Here is a 23686-nt window from a genome sequence, read left to right on the forward strand (position 1 = left end):
CTTTGCCAGCTTGGCATCCAGGCATGAGGTTTGGGTTGCCAAAGCCAACTAAATCTGCTTGCCACTTGTAACAATTTGGTAGCCAAGGGTAACCTGGTAACCATTAATGTCGAGCCCTGGTAGCTGTGTAATTTCTCTGGTTGATCATGTTGCCGTCACAGAGATGATGACTAATCAGGCTGTTGAAAAAGAGATTAACAGGAGGAGAGCTGGTGCCAGCTCTATTCCGCTGGAATGTTGTCCGGGATCGTCCAGCCATAGCCGGTTGAATCCCGGGATCTCTGGGGAGAGTTCCTTTATTTATAGCAGCTTTTAATTCTTGGGTCGGAGACCCACGATACCACAGTCTCAAGAACCCTGAGAGAGTGCGGGAGCCAAGCACAATACAGTTTCCTTGTTTCTGTGCCGCTGGCTCACTGCAGCTCTGCGGTTTTGTGCGTAGCTTCCTGTGACGATTTATTTCTGTCACTTTTGTCCTTATTGTTTCATTTTTTATGAGTGTCCTTACATAGCTGTAGCGCTCCTCGCTCACACACTCTTCCTCCTCCTCCTCCTCCTCCTCCTCTCTTTCTCCTCAACCTCCGTGCCCCAGATTCTGTAAGGCCGACCAGCCTATCTGCTGCACTCTATCTGTGTACATGCTGTCTTTCCGTGTGTTTCACCATCAAAGGATAATGAGCTGCCACACTCTTACTTGTTGATAGCGGAAAGTGTGTTGTGTGTCTCACCATGTTTTTGTGTCACCATGTTTGTGTGTCACCATAGCTGCGCGCGCGTGCGTGCGTGCGTGCGTGCGTGCGTGCGTGTGTGTTTAAAGCCAAACAAAGCTATTGAGGCATCAGTGGAAACTCACTGAAGTGAGCGGAGTTAATGATCAGTGTGTGTGTGGGATAATGAGGATAAGAAAATTGAGCATGGAGGGAATTTAGGTCCAACACAGACCAGCATGCTGCACCTGCTTCCTCAATGCTGTGCACAGAACACTGCACCAGTTTCCTCCTTTCACATGCTTTCCACTGTCTTGTCTCTTCACCTTGCACCCGTCTGTGTCTTTGTCTTTGGGGTTTTTGTCCCCCACGTAAACTCGGCAGAGACGTGCGCGAGTGTGTGCAAAGGTGACGCTGTTGCGCTTGGGAAGGAGCTGCGGTCATGTCAACAGTACCTGCATCTACCCCAGACATCCTCCTCGCAGTTTCCAGCGCTAACCTCAAACTCCGTCACCTCGGCGCGTCTCTGAGAGGAGATGAGATCAGTCGCTGCGTTGATTTGAGCCTGTCTTGTTTTGTTTTTAATGTTCCGCTGAATTGCAGACAAAGGAGTTGTTGTTCTGTGGCCTCTGAGAAATCTGTCCTTCAGAGGAAGCATGCTTCTGTATGTCTGACTATTTTTAGTCAGGGGTAGTAGAGGAGGCGAAACCCTAAGGTCACAAGGAGAAAGGTTTAGTCTGCTTCAGTGGGGGCATCGTCAGGTGACTGTCTGGTCTTCTGTTTGTCTCATGATGCTTGTGTGGATAAAAAGGTGTCACTCTAGATGCTGTACAGTAGGTGTCAATATATTGATGTGGTTTCATGATGTGCTCTAATTAAAAGGCGGTTCCAAAAGCACTCCTGTACAGTGTTATTTTTATTTATCACCCGGAGAGAAGAAATACTCTTTTCTGATTGGCTGGTGGGGTGGCTATTAATTGGGGGCCAAGCAGCGAAGCTAATGGTTTTCTTCCCTATTATTACGCTTCCGCCATTGAAGTCTATGGCAGCCCATAGAACCGACTGGTCAAAAGTTGTGAAATTTGGCACACTGATTGGGGACAGTCCAATAATTAATTTCACCAAATTTCATGCCGGCACTTCCAGCGCTCTAGCGCCACCAACAGGCCAAAGTTGGACGTGCGTTCACGCACGTAACTTTTGACTTGTATGCCCAATCGCCAAATATGAGGTATCGTTGGAATCCTTGGACCAAGCCGAGTTCAACGCACCCTATGACGTCAATTTCCGCCATGATGGATTTTCCGCCATTTTGGATTTTTTCAAAAACCTTTAAAAAGTTTCAAGCCTCACATAGTTTGTCCGATTTTCACGAAACTTAGCACATAACATCTTCAGACCAAGCCGGACGAAAGTTATCGATTTTCATCTTCAGAACTAAAACCGTTTGCCCGTAACAGTCAATCAAAATATGCGGCGTAGCCGCCAAACAGGTGAGCTCATATCTCAGCAACCCTTTCATCTGTCATAACCAAACTTAGTACATGGACTTATAACCCCATCAGTAGGGCACTCAAAAAATCTGTTGACCTTTGACCTCTAGGGGGCGCTGTAATTAGCAAAAATGCATTTTGGCCTGTAGCTGTTGATGTGTTTGGAATTAAAACATACTAGTGGTGTCTGGTAGTACTTTTGGATGTCCTTAGGCTGACCCAGGCCAACTTGTGATGTCAACATAATTGATTCGGCCGCCAAATTGGATTTAATCAAAAACACTATAACTACAAAAAAACTGTATTTTTGTACAGTTTAAACGGCACCGACAATCAAAACATCCAGTGGAAACTAGATGGCAGAAGTGTGTAGGCCAATCTGCCCACCAGCTTTTTCTACTTCGCTACCTACAGATGTTTTACCGGTATGATATTTCGAAACGCCACGTTATTTCCCATAGACAATCGACGCCAGGAAGTTGGATGGATACGGAAGTTACGGAGGCGGGACTTATTTTGGAGAGGTCTATAACAGGACACCGTTCCATATCAATGCTTATGAATGGTAACTATAACAACCATAGTAGGACGACGGTTGCAGCGCTCTAGAATCTTTGGTTGCAGGCTTCGCAACAATGGAATCAACTGTAAACAAGCTGTCCATGCTATCGCTGTTATAGGGCCAAAGAAAGTTGTACAACAAGCTGAACTAGTGAGCTTCTTTTTAAACGGAACCGCGTGTTTCCTTTGCTTTACAGTGGCAACCGGGTGATAAGCGGGATAACGGCCTTCGAGGTGTGTCCAGTTATACGGAATTAATGGACTCGGGCCGCTGCACGTCGGGGAGTTTTTTGCCCCTCGCCCTCGTCCATTAATTCCGTATAACAGGATACCTGGGCTGCCGTTATCCCTTACATGTAGCCTACATTTCTGTTGAATGTGTTGAATGAAGCCTGATACAACCTCGAGGTGATTTTATTTTTTTACTGTTGAAATTGCGTGTTAATGTCTGTCAGATAGCAATAAGGTTTGTCAATTTCAATAAACACACAAACACACACACACACACACACACACACACACACACACACACACACACACACACACACACACACAGATTCAAAAATGAGCTTTTGCCCTCTTGCATTGCAAACATGATGAGCGTTTTCTTTGGCCGGTGCATACAGAATAGATTTCTCCCCCGTGTGGTGTCCCATCTCCCTCCCTCTGTCCAAGTAGGTGCTCTCGGTTCCATGCGGACACTCCCTCCTCCTCTCCAGGTTATCCTGGTCCGGATGCTTCCATGCGGACACTCCCTCCTCCTCTCCAGGTTATCCTGGTCTGGATGGTTCCATGCGGACACTCCCTCCTCCTCTCCAGGTTATCCTGGTCCGGATGGTTCCATGCGGACACTCCCTCCTCCTCTCCAGGTTATCCTGGTCTGGATGGTTCCATGCGGACACTCCCTCCTCCTCTCCAGGTTATCCTGGTCCGGATGCCTGCCTATCACAGAGAATCTGGCCTCTCTTTCCCGCAGCCCTCCCAACCCTCTCCTCCCGCTGATGGAGCTCAGATTACACACCGCTAATAGGAACCACAAGTGTCTTTCTCTCTCATTTTCTCCCTCTCTCACATCTCTCACTCTCTCTCTCTCCCCCCCCTCTCTCTCTCCCTCTCTATCTCTCTCTCTCCTCTCCATCCCACTGGCCCTCTCCTTCTGTTTCACTTCTCTCTCCAGCTGCTCTTGTCCTGTGCTTTTACAACTCCAGTTGGGTAAATGGTTATTTTCTGTCTTAAGTTATTCTGGCTGCAGTCTGCTAAACATGCTGTTTTAGTTTTTTCCCCTTGTCTCATTTATGTAGGGGAAGTTGAGGATTTTGCAATTGGTTTTGCAGCGTGGAAGGTTTTTTATTTTTTGTCAGTGTTAGATGGCATCGTACACACACAGGGTAAAAGTGTGTGTATCTGTGTTTTTATCTTTGTGTGACATCCTGTCTGCAATGTTCACAGCTACTCTCTGGGCTGACAGCCGGCTGTCATCACTTAGATGCCCTGTCTCCTGCTCCAGATGTGTCTTAGACATTAGAAGGGGCCTTCGCTTCTCTCCTCTCCTTTCCTCTCCAGAGATTTCCCAGACCTCTGCCGACCAGCTCCAGGTCTGCGCCCCCCCCGCCCCCCCCCCAAGTACGGTAATCAGGGGGCCTAAGTCGTCTGAGAGTTGGCCCTTTCTCCAGAGCCCCTGAGATCTGCAGAGCTGCTTCAGACACAGTACAGACTTCCCCTCTCAGTGGAGCTTCAGGAAGGAGCAGTGCTAACTGAAGAGGTCACTGGGGCACCTGAACTGTGAGGTCATCTCCCAGTGCTGATCAGAAACTCCAGATGTAGGTCACCACCCCACCACCTTCAATGGGAGGGTGCTGTCTGTGCATATGCTCTGGGTTTGGCATTTGGCATCATGCTGTATATTTAATGCTAAACATCTGCGATATCCAGAGATTGGGTGTCACTTTTTGAAGGTCATAATTTTTTTTCTGTCATCACCATTCCCCAGTGATTCCAGAGAGTTCCTTTCCATCTAGTAAATGGAAGGCTTCCATATGAGTAGAGGGTTTTTTTGTATCTTGCCTCATCATGTGTCTCTCTTTCCTTCCATCCTCTTGGGTTCCAGTGATAGACCTGCTGGCTTTTGCTCCTTAAAGCCAAAGGCTGCTCCCTAGCCCAGTGCTGTCGTTCAGGCCTCAGAACTCTCTCTCAGGCAGTTCCTTAGCCCAGCACTCAGGCCTTAGAACTCTCTCTCAGGCGGATCCTTAGACCAACACTGTCATTTATTCCTCAAAACTCTCTCAGGCGGTTCCTTAGCACAGCACTCAGGCCTTAGAACTCTCTCTCAGGCGGTTCCTTAGCCCAGCACTCAGGCCTCAGAACTCTCTCTCAGGCGGTTCCTTAGCCCAGCACTCAGGCCTCAGAACTCTCTTTCAGGCTGTTCCTTAGACCACCACTGTCATTCAGACCTCAGAACTCTCTCTCAGACGGCACAGTCCAGACATTGGTGTTTGGCCTTGGTGCCTAATTCAGTCGTTCCAGTCTCTCTGAGCTCCTGACACCAAATTACGTCAGCAGGCAAGGCTGAACTGCGGTGATCCCTTTTGTTTTTCTTTTGGCAAGCGCTGTCCGTTGTAAATATAAGGAGATACGAGGAAATATGTTTTCCAAGCCAGTGTTGTCACCCTTTTGCCATTTTCCCTTCCATCTGTCTGGATGCTGCTCTGTTCTGCACAGTCTCTTCCCTCTGTTCTCTGCATTTGTGTGTGTGTGTGTGTGTGTGAGAGAGAGGGAGAGGGAGAGAGAAACAATGAACTGAGAACTGAGAGGAAAGCGACCATGAAAGAGAAATCAGAATGGTTTATGGAGGGGAGTGTGTTTTGTTTGTTTGCCTTCAGCCTCGTTGCTGTTTGCATGAAGCTAGCCACAGGTTTCCTGTTTTCAGAGCCACCATTTACCTCCCCACACAACAGAGACATTGTAGGGGGGGTGGGGGGCTTTGGCTAACGTAAAAAACAAAGTGTGCGGTTCACACACACAACACAACACTTACCATGTCTGCAATCAGAGCTGTCAAACAGCACAAGGAACTCATCTGTTTTTATTTATTTATTTATTTATTTATTTTCCATTGTCCCCCCCAGTGAGCTCAAACCTTTCACATGCGGTCTCCCTTTGAAATTTCAGAGAACTCACAGTGCTCGCCCCCAGAGTGCGAGAGGGACAGAGAGAATGGCACTTTGTTTGTGTTGTATTTCAGAGTCTATGTCTCACTTGATTAGAGTATTTTTCTTGAGTGCTGCTATACATTAAACACCATATTTTACACCCAAGCACTTGCAGATGAACTTAATGATCGTGGGAGTTCGCTGATTGGAGAAGGATTTCCCACCCGAGATGAACTGTCCACTTCCACACTCTCTTTCTCTCTCTCTCTCTCTCTCTCTCTCTCTCTCTCTCTCTCTCTCTCTCTCTCTGTGCTTCTCCGATTCTCATTTAAACTGTTGCCAGGGTGATGCCTTACTAACGGGACTTACTATCTCAGGCGTTGCCATGGTGCCGGTGCCATTCTGAAGGCCTTGTGTGCGTTGTGCTTTGCCTTGCCTCTGTCTGACAGGAGTGGTCTTCTCATCCGTGGCCAGGCCCTGGAAACAAAGCCTTTCTGTCTTTTTCTTTCTATCTCTTTTTCTCTCTCTTTCTCTTTCCCTCTCTCATTCTTGTTCACTCTCTCACCTGTTATGTGCAGGTCCAACTAGGCCTTGGAGAGTGAGTCTCTCTCTCTTTTTTTCTCTCTCTCTCTCTCTCTCTCTCTCTCTCTGGCCCTGTCTGTATGTCTGGCTGACTGACTAATGGTTCCTCTGTGGAACACAGAGGTCTGCTGTGGGCCGTTTGGATCGGGTCGGTTCTGCTGCCTCACCGACCTCACTGCTTCTCCTTTTTTACGGCCCTCCGAGCGAGCGAGCACGTACTGTACAATCGGCTGCATCTTTTTTAGATTTAGCCGGCGATATTTTTGGTGCGCACACTGCGCAGCAGCTCGCCTTCTTTTTCAAAGCGTTCCCATTTCCCACATTCCACATGTGGTCGGACGATGCCAAACTGCTTATTTGAATAATGTCTGTCTGTGCCTCCTCTTGTCCATGTTAGGGCCATGTGTGGTCAGTCCGGAGACTGACTGGTGTCTGTCACTCGAGGGCCTGCTGAACATGCCTGAACACGTCTCCCAGAGTCCCCTTAGCGACAGGTCAAGCAGAAAGGCCCGCTCCTGTGCTCCAGCTTAGCGTGCCGTGAGCATGTCCCGGGAGCGTTGAATGGCCACAACTGCCGCATGGTGACAGACATGGCTTGAAAAGCTCAGTGTATGGGGCCCTACGCTAAACGATTACAGCAGAGATTGGACACGGCAGGCGTATGGGATTTCAGACTCCGAGGGAGAGAGTGGGAGAGAGGGCTGTTGCATGTTGCGTGTTGTTTGTTGGTGGTGGTGAGGCTGTGGGCTGCGTGACGTTGAGAGGCTCAGGCAGCCTGATTACAGCTATTCAGCGACGCGAGCGCTGCTTGGGAAATGGGAAGCAGGCCTTCTGGTCAGGACGGAGGCCAACGCTCATGTGTCCGCAATGAAGCTTCATTTGTAGGGTCGTTTTATGTGTGCGCCTCAGGGAATACAAATAAACAGACACAGTGTGTGTGTGTGTGTGTGTCTGTGTGTGTCTGTGTGTGTGTGTGTGTGTGTGTGTGTGTGTGTGTGTGTGTGTGTGTGTGTGTGTGTGTGTGTGTGTGTGTGTGTGTGTGTGTGTGTGTGTGTGTGTTAGTCTGTGCATGGATCTTATCGTAACAGTGTCTTTGGTTTTCTCCTCTGCAGGACCCTGATTGGAGTGTGCGGCCGATGGCTTCCTGAACCCCAGCCTGCCCCCCTCTCCCCCCTCCCCTAGACTGTAGTCGTCCCCGCCGGGCAGAACCATCGGCTCGGTGATGAATCACACGCCCAGCCCCCACATGACCGAGGCCAGCGGCAAGTCCGGGTCGGGCCTCCTGTGCGGCCTGGGTCTGGGCCCGGACCGGGTGCGTTCTCCGGACAGCCTTACCCACACGCCCAGCCCCACAGGGGGCACCCCCAGCTCCAGCCCCCCCCTGCTGCTGTCGCCCGGCCTGGGCTGCGAGGGCCTGAGCCTGGGCAGCCTGGGGGGCGGCGGCGGCGGGGACTGGGAGAGCCGCGAGGAGCTGCGCCTGCGGGAGCTGGAGGAGGCGCGCGCGCGGGCCGCCCAGATGGAGAAGACCATGCGCTGGTGGTCGGACTGCACGGCCAACTGGCGCGAGAAGTGGAGCAAGGTGCGGGCCGAGCGGAACCGGGCGCGCGACGAGGTGCGCCAGCTGCGCCAGCGGCTGGACGCGCTGACCAAGGAGCTGACGGGCGCGCGGCGCGAACGCCAGGAGCTGGCCGCCGAGAACGAGCAGCTGCGGCAGGAGGCCCAGCGGCTCCGCGCCGAGCACGGCTGCACCGCCTCCTCCCCCTCCTCTTCCTCCGCGTCCTCCTCCCCGCCCGTCGCCCCCGACAGCAAGAGCCCCGCGGCGGGCGAAGGACTGGGCTCTCCGGAGCAGGAGCCGGTCAGAGACGTCAGCAACGACAAGCCGGAGCACAAGAAGGTGGGCAACCACTCCACACATCACACACACTGTGCATATCACACACACATGCTCCGTGCATCACACACACACACTGTGCATATCACACACACATGCTCCGTGCATCACACACACACACTGTGCATATCACACACACATGCTCCGTGCATCACACACACACACTGTGCATATCACACACACATGCTCCGTGCATCACACACACACTGTGCATATCACACACACATACTCCGTGCATCACACACACACACTGTGCATATCACAAACACATACTCTGTGCATCACACAAATACTGCATATCACACACACATACTCTGTGCATCACACACACACACTGTGCATATCACAAACACATACTCTGTGCATCACACAAATACTGCATATCACACACACATGCTCCGTGCATCACACACACATGCTCCGTGCATCACACACACACACTGCATATCACACACCACAGTGTTGAAAGTCCCTCCAGTGTTGCAATACTGTTATCGCAAAATCAGCAATTTACCACATTGTTTTGTGACGCTGCATAGTTTATTCTGTGCAGGAAACTGCAGAAGATTAGCTTTTGGATAGCAACAGCCATGTACACAGTATACCGAAATTGTAAATAATATAAAGGTTTGAAATATTTTGTTTTACAAATCACCTCATTTTGGTTGGAAAAAAAAGACACTAAACAGTGAAATTGGAGGATCTGCGAAAGGACTAATTAAAGGATCAGTCAGCCTATAGCTAAAATGGAGCTATAGACTAACTGGTCTAAACCACATCCAGTGAATTATGCTAAGCTAGGCTAACAGCATCGCTCTCTTTATTCCACGCACAGAGAAGAGAAGGTTATGTATCATCTTATCTAACTTTGGGGTAGACAGCAAATAAGGTTATTTTCCAAACATTTGTCGTGTTTCTTTAAGAGCTATTTTAAACAGGCCCTCACATTCAGATGCCATCAGTATCCTCAACACTGTATGTTTCTGCACATAGTTTACAAACACATGACGCAGATGACACCTCAGAGGTGCTAACTCACAAAAAGTGGTGTCGACTGCACTATGGAAAGCAAAATAGGAGATGCGGCTCTGTGGTTATGCAAAATTCAAAGTGAAACTCGACTCAGCAGCAACTCAGCAAGTTCTTGGATGCAGCCAAATTCGAGAATTCGATATCCGACGCTAATGACCAGACTGAGAACAAGGGATCTTCAAACACCTCACTGTTCTGCGCTTTGCTTGATGCACCCCGCTGTTTCGGTAGGATCGACCTTGATGAAACTCACCATACCAATGCATGTAGAGAAGTCTTTCAGGGAGGCTGCAGTAGCCATTTTGTTTTCCAATTAAAACAAATGTTTTTAGCACCATTGGCTGTATGAATCAGCAGGCACTAGAGTGTTGACGGCCATCAGCATCATCGTTATTATACAAGGCCTGCTGCTCTCATAATGGTGTGTGTCTGTGTGTGGGGAGTCTATATCCACTAATGGTGCAACACGCCAAGGGCTTGTGTGTGTCAGCACAGTGCTACTGGTGCAATCAATGCCCTAATTATAGTCCTTTTTCACACATACACACAGCAACACTCACACACACACAGACACAATGCCTGTGTGTGTGTGTGTTTTAAGGCTCGGTCTGGGGACACACTGCATTGAGACTATAGTCAGGAAACCAAAGGTCGAGTGTTGCAAACTGTGACACATCTGCCAGAGCAGAGCAGAGACGTGACTCTCAGACATGCAAGCATTCCCTCCCCACTGCCTGCTGCTAGACGGGGGGATTTCCTGGGACTGGAAACATCCGGTTTCATGTGGCTGGCTTTTAACTGCCCTTTTCTTCTTTAATACCACAGTCTCTCTCTCTCTCACTCTCTCTCATACACACACACACACACACACACACACACACACACACACACACACACACACACACACACACACACACACATACATGTGGAGGTAGCAGCAGGAGCAGGCTTGGACAATGGAGTGTCCAACGGAGTGTCCAGCTCTGCTTCTCTCTGGGGGGTTCTGCAAAGCTGTGGAAGTCCAGAGCGCAGTCCAGCCACGGTCACGCACACACCCCCTCACACACGCACACCCTTAATCACGCTCCATCCCTCACACACACACATCCACAAACACACACACACACACACACACACACACACCCTCACACAGAACAGAACACCTCCCACAACTGGAGGGAAGGTCATCACTCCCTACCCCAGGTCTGCAGATGGAGGAAGAGACTAAATATCTCTTTGTTCCTTTGTCTGTGTGTGAAATGCCTCACTCTGTTCTTTATGCCCTTGGTGCTCTCTCTCTCCCCCCTGGACAAGCTTCAAGTACATGCTGCTGCTGTGTGAAGAAATGTGTGCCACCTCCGTTTCCCTCCTCTGTTTTTTTGGAATAACGTGCACACTTTCTCTCTCTCTTTCTCTCTCTCTCTCTCTCTCTCTCTCTCTCTCTCTCTCACTCACTCTCTCTATCACTCGATGTCACACACAAACACCACACATATACACACACACACATACACTTACCCTGCTCAGAGTGTTGCCACATGCATGTCAATATCAGCCAACCAAATCTCAAATCTTGCCCTTTGGGTCCCTCTGGTGGTGGGCATGTGTCAGTGCATCTGTTTATTTTCTTTTTCTTCCAAGTGGGAACACCGCAGTCTCAGGAAGTTGGCTAAACATGTCTGTGTGTTTGTCCTTGCTTGGTCAAACCTTTGATATGTAATCCCTTCTGCACAGTGATAGGAGGAGACGAGAAAAGAAGGGAAGAGAGGAGAAGAGGGAAGAAAAGAGCAGTTTTTCATTAGTGATCCTCAGAGCCTGGGAAGTCCATCTTGTGCAGACAGGAAATGAGGCGGTCGGGGAGGGAACAAGTCAAAAGGGAACACGATCGCTTTTATGTGGCCCTCTGCACAGCTTTTGATGACATGCCGCCTGTTTCTAAGAGTAAATATTTACGCCAGGTTGGGCTTGCCAGTATCCAGAGATGGAGGTGCGAAACCAGACTTTCATGTATATTTGTGTTTCTGTGTGGAGACATAAAAGGTGAGACATTTTTTAGGTGAAGGTGATTTATAGGTCCACAGAATGCCAACTGGCCAAGCAATCCTCTTTTCCCACGTCTCCACTTAATCTTGTTCACCGATTTAATAGTCTTGGCTATAACTCTCTCTCATTCTCTCTCTCCATCCCTCTCTCTCTCCCTTTCTCCATCTCTCTGTCTCCCCCTCTCTCCTTCCCTTTCTCCATCTCTCCCCCCCTCCCCTTCCTCTCCCCTCCTCAGGAGCTGGAGCTGCTGGAGGCGCTGCTGCGCTGTAAAGCGGCGGACGCTCTGGAGGGCTGGGACGCGCGTAGCGTTAGCAGTCTGCGCTCGGCTCTGAGCCGGCAGGACCGAGGTGGTGGGGGCGGTCGCCTGCAGCTGTGGGACGAGCTCTGCCCCCCGGAGGAGGAGCCTGGACGCATCAACGCCCTGCAGCTGCGCCTGGACGAGTCCCAGAAGGTCCTGCTCAAGGAGAGAGAGTGAGTCCTGTGTGTGTGTGTGTGTGTGTGTGTGTGTGTGTGTGTGTGTGTGTGTGTAAATAAAAACGATAACACCAGCGAACATGTGACATAGTATCTTTGCCAAAAAGTCTGAATGAGCAAACGAGGGTAAGTGAGGTGAGTGCAGTACAGATGTAACACGTGTATAAGCCCAGATCTGGCCTCAGAGGAAGTACTGATAGTTTATAAACCCAGATCTGGTGTCTCAGGAAGTACTGATAGTGAGAAACTCTGAAGAATTAAACACAATTATGTATTACAAGTTGGTGTTGAGTTTCCAAAGAATTTGACCATTTAAGATGTTGACCACAGCAAAGCTATAACCAGGACTACTTAAACCAAAAATTAGAATTATATATATTACATTACATTACATTACACTTTTTGACCAAAGTGACTTATGTCAGCTATATTACAAGGGATTACATTGTCCCCGGAGCAACTTGGGGTTTAGTGCCTTGCTCAAGGGCACAACAGTGGAAGCCGGGAATTGAACCAACAACTTTCAGGTTACTGCTCGCTAACCCAGCTCCTTATTAAAGTGTAATTCCAGTGAAAATTGACCCAAGGATGTTTTTCTGCATTAACCCTTAGAACCCGATTGACGCAAAGTGCGTCAAAAAACACACCCTTTCTTCTCTGTTACATTGCTCCGGAACGGTTCATCGCAGCGAGATGAAACCTTTATTGCACGACAGAGCAGAAGTGGGGCTTTCCAACGAGACTACACACTTGTCTGTACGATCAAGTATGAAAATAAAAAAAAATCATGAAATTAAATCAAATTGCATCATATTTACAGTCTATACTTCTCTGCATTCACCTGCACACACATTACTCTAGTTTGAATTACTTGCGAACCCGTGATCGCATCGATATGGCAAGCATATCAGATGAAAGAGGGGGCACAGGGCTATCCATTGGTACCATGTTTATCGATCCTTCTGGCTTATAAAACCAGACGAAGTGACTGCAAAATAATAACGTCATGTACACAAACCAACGCTGCACACTCATTACTCTCGTTTGAATTACTCGCGGACCCGTGATCGCATAGATATGCCACGCATGTCAGATGAAGGAGGAGACTCAGAGCTATCATTTGATACCAAGTACATCCTTCTGGGTTATAAAACAGACGAAGTGACAGCAAAATAATAACTTCATATAGCTGGACTTACCCCACGTTTGTGTCTGTTCTTGTGGCAAAGCATGTTTATAATCCAATGCTATCATGTGTTTCTCTATGGCAAAGCATGTTCATATTCCGGTTTTGAGATCCTAGCAAATTCCTGCATGGCATCCAATTCAAGGCTCACATTGCATCCCAATTTGTTCAACAAATAAACACCTTTTTTGCCTTTACTTTGTTCATGGCAATGCAGTAAAGAGTTGAGAATTATTATGACTGCATACACACAGGCACGCAGGCTAACACGCAACCTCGGGTCAAGTCAGGTCAGATCAGTTCGTGTCACAGATATGGAGCGCAGAAAGGTCATTTTTCATCACTAAATAAAAAATGGCATTTATTTCCGTAAATCACACAGCAAATATTTCTGTAAATTGCTCAGCCCCAGAGTATCCCTCCAACATGGCAATTATATTGCCCGATTCAGGACAGTCTGCCCTACACACACATGAAATGCATGTAGAGCTGTGAGCTTGCAGTGGTGAGATACATGTCGAAATATAAGAATTTTTATAATACACGTTTTATATTTTAATTCTTTAAAAATCAAAATAAAATCAATGCTAGTATTAATACATGAAATGATGGCAGATCTGAATAGCCTAAACCCTCCTGAAAAAAACTATATATAATATATGTGTGTGGCACTTACAATTACCAGAATAAATCCTTATGAATAAAGGTAGTGAAAATGCCCTAAAAACAGCTTAGGGTTCTAAGGGTTAAAACACATCAAATACAGTAGGCCGTGGAGACAGTATTTTTTGTTGCTCAAACACTACAGAGCTTGCTCCAGTATACGCTATAGCCCCAAATCGCAAACAGTGGATTAGCCATGAGAAAAATGCTTCCCAAATAGCATTTTTTTTAACCAGTAATATTGTTCAAAACCTTGTCAGTAGCTTGCTCAAGGTCCCTACACATTAAACGAAGCACCAACAACGTAGTTAACGAACCCAGAGTTTATTACGTGCTAAACTGTGCCTTTGTGCCTCCAAACAGACTCAAAATGTCAATGTTAATTTACTTAACAGCTTCGGAGTCATTGGAATGGTTATAAGACTTTTTTCTGGGGTGAATGGTGGCCATCTAGCGTCTCTGAGCGGGCCCGTCGGCCTCACAGTCAGAAAGTCTCGCGATGTAACAAATTGCTTTACTGCACTACACACATACATGCCAAGCATCGGCCAGAACAAGTTAGGGAAAGAGGAAACGACAGACTGACCAAGCGAAGAGTGCCGTAAAATATATACTCTGAAGCTGTAGGGGGAGCACTGCAGAGAAAACTGTAAGAAAACAGCGAAGAAATTGCCAACACTGCATACGGGGTCTTTAACTCTGGGGAGAATGGCCTTTGTAATATAGTTGACACATGTAAGTCACTTTGGATAAAAGTGTCTGCGTAATGATTAAATGAAATGATGAATAAATATGTTGCAGGGACAAACAGTCTCTTGGCAAGAGCATCGAGAAGCTGGAGGCAGAGCTGAGCCAATGGAAACTCAAGTATGAGGAGCTGAGCAAGAGCAAGCATGAGGCACTCAAACAGGTACACACACACACACACACACACACACACACACACACACACACACACACACACACACACACTCTCATTTAGGATCTCTCACATATACACACAATTTCAAAATAGTTTCGCACATCCACTTTCACACTCCTACATTCACACCCACAGATAAATATTCATCCACAATTCATATAATTCACTGGTCACATACAAGCACACACACGTCACACACACGTGACACACACACACACACACAAACACATCTTATTTTCTAGCTCACAAGTTCTGTTGCTAGGCCTCAAAGTTTAAAGGTTATCTGACAGTTGCCAGTTGACTCCTTCACCTCTAATGAGAAACTCTTGGACAGGACCAGCTCCAATTATCTGCAGCTCAGCTGATGAGTGCTGCTGACCACCTGAGCCACAGTGGCCGGATAGGGAGAGAGGGGCGGCCATTGTTCCCCCAAGGTCACGTCAGAGCCGCCATTAAAAGAAACCAATTTTCTCCCTCTGAAGCCATCCTCTTTGTCAGGATGCCACCCTTTGTGCACAAGTCACCTTGGTCTGGCGTGTGTGTGTGTGTGTGTGTGTGTGTGTGTGTGTGGCGCGTGGTGATGTCGGCTTTGATGTGCAGCCGAGCTGTTAATGGCTGCTGTGACGCCCCAGCCCACCCAAGGCTCTTAAGTCCCTCTATCAGCCCAGCGCCCCTCACACAGTCCCCCATATCAAAGACCCACGCCTGCACCTCCACCCCTACCAGAGCATGGGTGGGCACACACACAGCAGAACACACACAAACACACACAGACCTACACCTGCACCTGCGCTGGCACAGATTACGACTTCAAATGCACATATGTGACACACAACCACCAATGACGTCTGTCTCAAAGGCTGTGAGATACGTGCGTGGTGATGTCTATTCCTGTGTGTGTGTGTGTGTGTGTGTGTGTTGAGGCATTCTTTCCCTGTTTTAATGTGTGGAGACTTATCAGTGTGTATCTCGTATGTAGAGCTCATTTCAGTAGTTTTTTGTGGATGTATGTGGGTGTGCACATAATATGTACATTATTATTACCAGTGGTGTAGTGGGGATTTTTAAAGTGGGGGGACGTTTTTTTAATTACGTCATTGCCAAAACTGTCACACTCGCACCTCCACATACATCGGTGCGAAGGCCAAGGCAAATTGTTACCAGCTTTCGTGAACATGAAACCGAACTAAAAAAAACAATTAAATGACATGGATTAGCTTCAAAATGTAGCCTAATGTCTTCACCCAAACTACACTTTTCCACCAAAGTCTATGAATATGGCCTGTAGCTTTTCATTTTGTTGTATCATACAATAAACAGACAAACCATAATGTAGAGTAGCCTGTAATCTAGCGTAGCCTAATCTCCTTGACGCATAACATGCCGTGGCATGGCTTCATTCATTGCCACACGTAAACCATAGCAATAACAATAGCACAAGCAGGATTCACACGCATTCAACACGCTGTGTGTGCAGTGTAGCTCAATTTGAGGGGGCGTCATATGAATGTCATTGCGAATGATTAAAATGCAGAGGTACACCGTCAATAAAACAAAACAAAAAAATAACAGATAGAACATTGGGCAGGCAAGTGCCAGTCATTTGAAAAGTTTTTGTTTGGATGAAAGTAGCTGCACCAATCGTAAGATTTTCCTAAAGTTGTTCAGGTTCACTGTTTGTCATTACTTATGGTTAAATAGCCTTATCACTTATATTGGAGCTCCCTCGATAAAAATCACTCGCACTCACACATGCTTATCGTGTCATTTTGACTACTGGATTAGCCTACCTGCTTTCTGCAAAACACAAACGAAGGAATTGTAACAGTGGGCCATGAAGATGCTTGCTGCTAGATTCGGATACAGGTTTTCTTGCCACTTTCTAGCTACTTTCGGGTAACGCGGACTGACGAGCTGCTCAGTTTTGTCTTTACGCATGGTGGAGAGCTACAGCATGACGGTCATTCTTGTAACGAATTTTATGACAAAGGGGCCTAATTGGAGACGTTTGCGTCATGCGTTGTTATCACTGGTAACAACACTTGTTATATTAATAAATGCTTATTAAAATGCTCAAAACAATGCTCCAAGAAGTGGGGGGACGGCGTTCCCCCGCGTCCAACGCCCACTACACCCCTGATTATTACATACATGTGAGGTTACGTGCACGTCAGTCCTATGTGGTCCAGAAGGGGGCACTGTAGGTCCACAGGCAGGCATCAGCACAGGGCAGGGTCTGAGTGTGTGTGTGTGTGTGTGTGTCTGTGTGTGTGTACTGTATGTGTGTGTGTGTATGTGTGTGTGTGATGGCACGGAGGAGCCCCGATAAAGGTGCTTTGAGACTGAAGCTTAAGCTAGCGACGTAGCGATCTTCCACCAGCTCATGTGTCACTTACGCTCCGTCATAGCACAGAGAGCACACCCAGCCTGCTGGAGATTAAACAGCGCAACAGCTCGCTCTCTCGTCTGCTGCTAGTTTGCTCACTAAATTAACCCAAAATATACGTATATATTAAATCAGCTGACATATGAAGGGTTTTATCAGTCTGAGGAGGTTTTGAAGTCGTCTTTCTGCTCCATTGATCCGTGTCAGATGGCACATCTGTGGCTGTGTTGCCTGTTGCCCTAATGCTTTGTGTGTGTGTGTGTGTGTGTGTGTGTGTGTGTGTGTGTGTGTGTGTGTGTGTGTGTGTGTGTGTGTGTGTGTGTGTGTGTGTGTGTGTGTGTGTGTGTGTGTGTGTGTGTGTGTGTGTGTGTGTGTGTGTGTGTGTGTGTCTGTGTGTCTGTCTGTGCTCTACTTCAGCTGAACTTGCTTAAGGAGGTGCACCAGGACGAGCTGGGCCGCATGTCTGAAGACCTGGAGGATGAACTGGGGGCGCGCAGCAGCATGGACAAGAAGCTGGCCGAGCTCCGCGCAGAGGTGAGACGCCCCACAGCACAGCACAGCACAGCACAGTGCAGCGTACAGCACCACACCACACCACATCGTACAGCACAGCACAAGACAGCACAGAGCAACAAGCAGGGGCGCCACCAAGGGGTGGCCAGGGGTGGCCGTGGCCACCACAACATAAACTCTGGCCACCCCTGGCTATGTGGCCGATGGACGCAAAATGTGTCCAAATTCACACTCATTATTCTCTGTTGAATTGCTCACAGAGTACTTATCACACATAAATTACACAGATATCACACGAAAGAGCAGAACCTGAGCTTTCCCATGATATTAGCGGCTAGGTGTTGTGATAAACGGTTTGTGAGTAAATTAACGTTGGATATACATGGCATTTAATCTTCCATTGTGCACACAGCGCTTCGTCTATCTCCACACCCATTACTCTCGGTGGTATATCTCACGAACACCTTGATCAAAACATAGCAAACCATATATCAAAATAACAGCAAACCTTACTGAACACGAGGATATAAAGCATTCCTCTGTACAGTAAGCGGTTCCCGAGTAATCCAACTTTGGGCTGAAATTATAATATATTTTATAGCAGCCCAAAATAATGAACTTGCTTTCCAAATCAAAGAATCAAAAGTTGGTCATGGCATGCACAGATCAACTGTGCTTTTGAATAGATATTTCTATCAGCATGCTTCAGGTGGCATGGATGCAGACACAAAGTATTTTTCCCTAATATAAAGGCTGACCTAAGATATATGCAAGCATGATCACATCATACTTTCCCAGGTATGGGTAGCCTAGACTGTTTTGAAAACAGATATAGCCTAAGAGCTCTTTTCCAAAGCTATAAATCAATTTTTGTAAACATTAATAAGTCATGTTTTTTAATTGTGTTTTTCAGGTAATATCAATAAAAGTGCAGTTGTGTTGTTTTGATTGAGTAAATAACAATTACCCAATAACAGTTCCTGAAACAAAATAATCATTTAAAAAAATTATTTATGAAAATGCATTAAAATGGAGGATATAGCATTTTGGAGCCAAACTCTTCTTATGTGTCCTAATGTCCCCCCCTCCCGTTTTGGCGTGCCACCCCAAGATTGGCAATGGCCTCCCCTGGCCACCCCTGTCTATATTTTCTGCTGGCGCCACTGGCAACAAGATCTGTTAAGAGGCAAAAAAGGCACGTTTAGATGATGCCTCCAGACCTGTAGCATTGTAGCTAACTGGGAGTACTGGCCATTAGCTGCAGTTACTCCAGTTTGGTAGCACCGATTTTGGACACTTATATCCAAATGACACCGCCTCACAACAGTTGGACGCTGGTGCCGCTCCACCATGTCCTCACAGATCTGGACCTAATTGACCCATCTGAGCTGCTGCTGTGGTGTAACTATTGCCCTGCAAAGCCAATAGAGTTCCCCGAAGAAGAGCCAATTCAGGTGGAGAAAACTACAATTAAATAAACAAGTTTAGGTCTAGCCACAGGGGTCTGATTTTACCCCACCTGATGTGCACTACTAAAAGAGTCAATAAACACACACAAACACACACACACCGGCTGCCTCTCTCTGAGGCTTTTAATTAGCTGTATATTGGAGTTCTGTGTTGACATTGATTGGTTCTTTGAGGCCATTTTGATAAAAAGTTCATGTTCAGCTGAACTTGGGGAAGGTTGTCTTGATTTCCTGCAGGACCAGGTGCATTACCTAACGCCAGCAATATATCAAGGACTCTGCAACGTACACAAATGCACACACACCACACACACACACACACACACACACACAAACTTCATAGTCAGACCCAAGCACTGCAGCCATCTTACTCCCTCCCCACTGTCACCACCTTGCATTTATTCTAGATTATTAAATTAAGATGTCACAACATTAAATAGATTTTATACTCATTTAGAATTAGTCTTTGAACATTACTTTACAATAGAAGTTGTGTTCAGAATGTGTCTGTGTTATACTGGAGGACTCAGGGGTTACATGTCAGGCCCCTTGGTTGTGATGAGCAGTGGTCCACCAGTGCCCAGCCCACCCTCCTCCTCTAGACCCGTAGACCCAGGCTGCATGTTCACACTAGTCTTTATTTACAGATGACAGGAACTCTTCTTTCTCTCCCTCCCTCTCTCTCTCTCTCCTTCCCTCTCTCCCTCACTCCCTCCCTCTTCCCCCTCTCTCTCCCGCTCCCTCCCTCCCCCCTCTCTCTCCCCCTCTCTCTCCCTCCCTCCCCCCTCTCTCTCCCCCTCTCTCTCCCGCTCCCTCCCTCCCCCCTCTCTCTCCCCCTCTCTCTCCCTCTTTCCTTCCCTCTCTCTCTCCCCCTCTCTCTCCCTCTCTCCTTCTCTCTCTCTCCCTCTCTCTCTCCCCCTCTCTCTCCCTCTCTCTCTCCCCTCTCTCTCCCTCTCTTCTTCCCTCTCTCTCCCTCTCTCTCTCCCCCTCCCTCCCCCCTCTCTCTCCCCCTCTCTCTCCCGCTCCCTCCCTCCCCCCTCTCTCTCCCCCTCTCTCTCCCCCTCTCTCTCCCTCTTTCCTTCCCTCTCTCTCTCCCCCTCTCTCTCGCTCTCTCCTTCCCATTCTCTGTGCCCGGTGTCTGGCCATGGCCGTCTCTCTGCCCATCTGCTTTGCGTCACATGGTGCCCCTGGTCCCCTGCCCGCTCCGCTCCGCCCTGTGGTGAATCACTGGCACGGGCTTGGTGGGGTTTTGGGGGGTTGGTGATGGCATGTTTGGCAGAGTGGCGAGGCTGGGTTGGCGGGCCGTGCGGCGCGGTTCTTTGATGGGGTGTTTAAAGCGTTCCGTCCTGCGGCTGCTCAGGTTGCGGCTCCAGCTCAGGCTCTAGCTCAGGCTCAGGCTCTCTTCCCAGAATCCTCCAGCCTCCAGCAGGGTCCAAGTGCTCCGCCTGGCAACCACACAGGCCAGAGCAGCACACACAAGACCAGTCTCTCTCTCGCTCTCTCTCTCTGAGTCTTTCTCTCTTTCCCTCTCATATTCTCTCTCTCTCTCCCTCTCTCTTTCTCATGGTCACCTTTCCCTCTGTGCTCTTTGTCTTCTCTCGTGTTCTCACTCTCTCATTTGTCTACCTCTCTGCCTGTCCTCTTCATTTATCTTCTCTCTCCCTCTCTCTCCCTCTCTCTCTCTCTCTCTCTCTCTCTCTCTCTCTGTCTCTCTCACTCTGGTACTCCGTCTTTCTGTCTCTCTGCTGCACCCCCCCTCCTCCTCCCCCTCGCTCTGTGTCATCTCTCTGATGCTGACTCACTCATTTGATTGATCCTCTTCATTCTCTCTATCTCAATCTCCCTCCCTCCCTCCTTCCCTCTTTCTCTATCTCTCTCTCGTCCCCCCCCCCCTCTCTCTCTCGCTCTCTTCTAATTTCACCCTATCTGTATCCCTGCCCCCCCCCCCCCTGTGGGAATGAGCAGTAAGTTAGCGTGTGGCGTGCATGGCTAATGCGCTATCAGGCAGGCGGTATGATGGGTTGGGTTGGGATGGGGTGATGAGAGAAGAGAAGAGGTCACAGTGGAGCTGGAGGGGGGGGGGGGTGTGTGTGTTGAGTGGGTGGTTGGGGACGGGTTGTGTTGATGAGACGTGGGAGGAATGTTCCGGCATGTTTAAGGCATCTCGGCAGGAGACCTGCGTGCCTCTTCTCCCCCCCATGAAGTCGCCTGTTTTTCTGAAGTATCCTCAGATGCCCTGTTGAAGGCTCTTTTCCTTCCCCTTCCCTCTCTGGGAGTAACTCAATGAGATATCACAGGCCATTTGATGGGGACGTGCGCTCATGCAGACACACTCGCTCACACACCCCTACTGTGTCATCTCTAATACCTCCAAGGTCTCATTAATATCGCTCTCTCTGTATTTCTCTCCCTGCCTCTTTCTCTCACCTGTCCCCACTGTCTTCATCTAACTCTCCATCTTCCCTCCTCTCTCTGCATCTCTCCATCCCTCTCTCCGTATCTCTCTATCCCTCTCTCTTCCCTGCACCTCGTTCTTCATTTCCCTCCTTCTCCTGGTTCATTTTTAATCGCTCCCTCTTTTCTCCTTCAATCCTGTTTTCTGTATCATTATCCTCTTATTCCTCCTTATGACACTCTTTTTCTCTCTCTGCCTGTCTCCTTACATCTCCTTCTGCTTTATGACCATCTCTCTCTCTCTCTCTCTCTCTCTCTCTCCCTCCCTGTCTATTTCCCTCCATCTCTGCCTTATGACAAACTCTCTCTCTCTCTCCCTCCTTTTCTGTCTTCCTTCGTCTCCCTTCGCCTCCCTCTGCCCCCACACACATACACACTTGCACTTATGAATAACTCTCTCTCTCTCTCTCCCTCTCTCTCTCCCTCTCTCTCTCTCTCCCTCCCTCCCTTTCTCTTCCTGTCTATTTCCCTCCGTCTCTGAGTCCCCCCCCCTTCTGTCTGCCTTATGAGTAACTCTGTCTCTCTCTCTCTCTCTCCATCTCTTTTTCTGTCTCCCTCCATCCCCCCCCTCCCCCGGTCCCTTGTCTCAGATGGAGCGTCTGCAGGTGGAGAACGCTGCTGAGTGGGGTCGGCGTGAGCGTCTGGAGACGGAGAAGCTGGCGCTGGAGCGGGACAACAAGAAGCTGCGCGCCCAGATGGAGGACCTGGAGGAGCAGCTGGCCCGTAAGCGCAGACAGGCCGCCACCGCCCTCGACTCCGACCTCAAGAGCATCCAGGCCGAGCTGTTCGAGAGGAACAAGGTGGGCCACGTCAAACACACACACACACACACACACACACACACACACACACACACACACACACACACACACACACCTCTCAGTTGCGCTCACATGCAAACAGCTGCGCACACATATCTGTACATACACACACACACACACATGCACTCACTCTCACTCTGAAGGCCTCTCACACACATACATACACACACACACACACACACACACACACACACACACACACACACACACACACACTTGCACACTAGAGCCTTTTCTGGGTACAAACCAGCTGCACATCTCTTTTAAGTGTCATAACGCTTGCGTGTTACATAATTTGTGTTGGCCCTTACACAACTCCATCAGGATCCTTTAAGATGTGCCTACACCTGCAGCATGGCAGAGTTGTAGCAATGTTTTAGAACACAGCCTGGACAAGTTTTGTTGTGCGGTGGAGTGCAGTGTGTTAAGGAGCTGAGGTAGATGAATGGATGGATGAATGGATTGATTAATTGATTGCTTTAATCATCCCCAAAGGGAAATTAGATTGTCATTGCAGCCAGACATATCAAAATTCAGATTTCAACATAGATGAAAAGTTGATATCACAGACATATAACTCAGACTGTCACATTTGGTGCATAAACTCACTAACACTGTAGTGTGCAAAGAGTGCTTGATGGTCTTCTGGGCCCCCACTGTCGACTTCAAGGCACCTAACCATAACCCTTGCCTTACCCTAGTGCCTTCCAGGCAGCACTGCCTTGAAGTCAACGGTGGGGACCCAAAAGACCATATATCGCAAAGAGTGAAGTGATCAGAACATAAAAATACAGGCCTCATCCTATAACTTATCAAGTAATCAATGTCTTATCAAAACATATGTATGTGTTAGAGTGAAATAATAGAGTATGGAATCAAAAGAGCTAAGCCCTATCATCTGTGTGGCCTACTGTAAGGAAATGGAGATGTTGCTGTTAGACTTTCTCTTTTAGACTATGGATTCCATTTCCCGACTGTTATCCGCCTGTGCGGTGAGATAATTGCACACTGTGGGAATATTCTCATTTGAAGCATTTCATTCTCAGCCCTTGCATCCCTGAAAAGGACTTTTCCTTTTTAGCAGATATCAAAATGTTCTCATGAAGTGGACATTATTCCATGAAATAGGATGAGTGTTATTACAAATGGGTGTTCAATGTGTGGCTTTTATTCCCCAGTCAACATGAATCTGCATTTGTTGACTTGATAGAGCAATTGAAGGCAAACACAAGCACACAGACACAGGACTGCACCTGCAGCCATGTATGTCAATAATACACACACGCACGCACACATACACACTCACACACACGCACACACACGCATACACACACATACAC

At 48.2% G+C, this 23686-nt stretch overlaps 1 protein-coding gene across 1 annotated transcript in view; it reads left to right on the forward strand.

Annotated features, from left to right (window-relative positions):
• ccdc102a (coiled-coil domain containing 102A) overlaps nucleotides 1-23686 on the forward strand; it is an 80297-nt gene that overhangs the window by 26561 nt on the left and 30050 nt on the right. The window contains exons 2-6 of the mRNA XM_076288140.1: nucleotides 7605-8386; nucleotides 11694-11929; nucleotides 14583-14691; nucleotides 17507-17623; nucleotides 22116-22325. Of these exons, the coding sequence (XP_076144255.1) occupies nucleotides 7715-8386; nucleotides 11694-11929; nucleotides 14583-14691; nucleotides 17507-17623; nucleotides 22116-22325 (1344 nt within the window). The 5' untranslated portion in view covers nucleotides 7605-7714. The remainder of the gene's footprint in view (nucleotides 1-7604; nucleotides 8387-11693; nucleotides 11930-14582; nucleotides 14692-17506; nucleotides 17624-22115; nucleotides 22326-23686) is intronic.

Source organism: Alosa pseudoharengus, unplaced genomic scaffold, assembly GCF_046254945.1.
Source record: "Alosa pseudoharengus isolate Yale_2024_CS ecotype anadromous, Long Island Sound unplaced genomic scaffold, YU_APseudo_1.1 YU_APseudo_1.1_scf_16, whole genome shotgun sequence".
NCBI classification, from domain to species: domain Eukaryota; kingdom Metazoa; phylum Chordata; class Actinopteri; order Clupeiformes; family Clupeidae; genus Alosa; species Alosa pseudoharengus.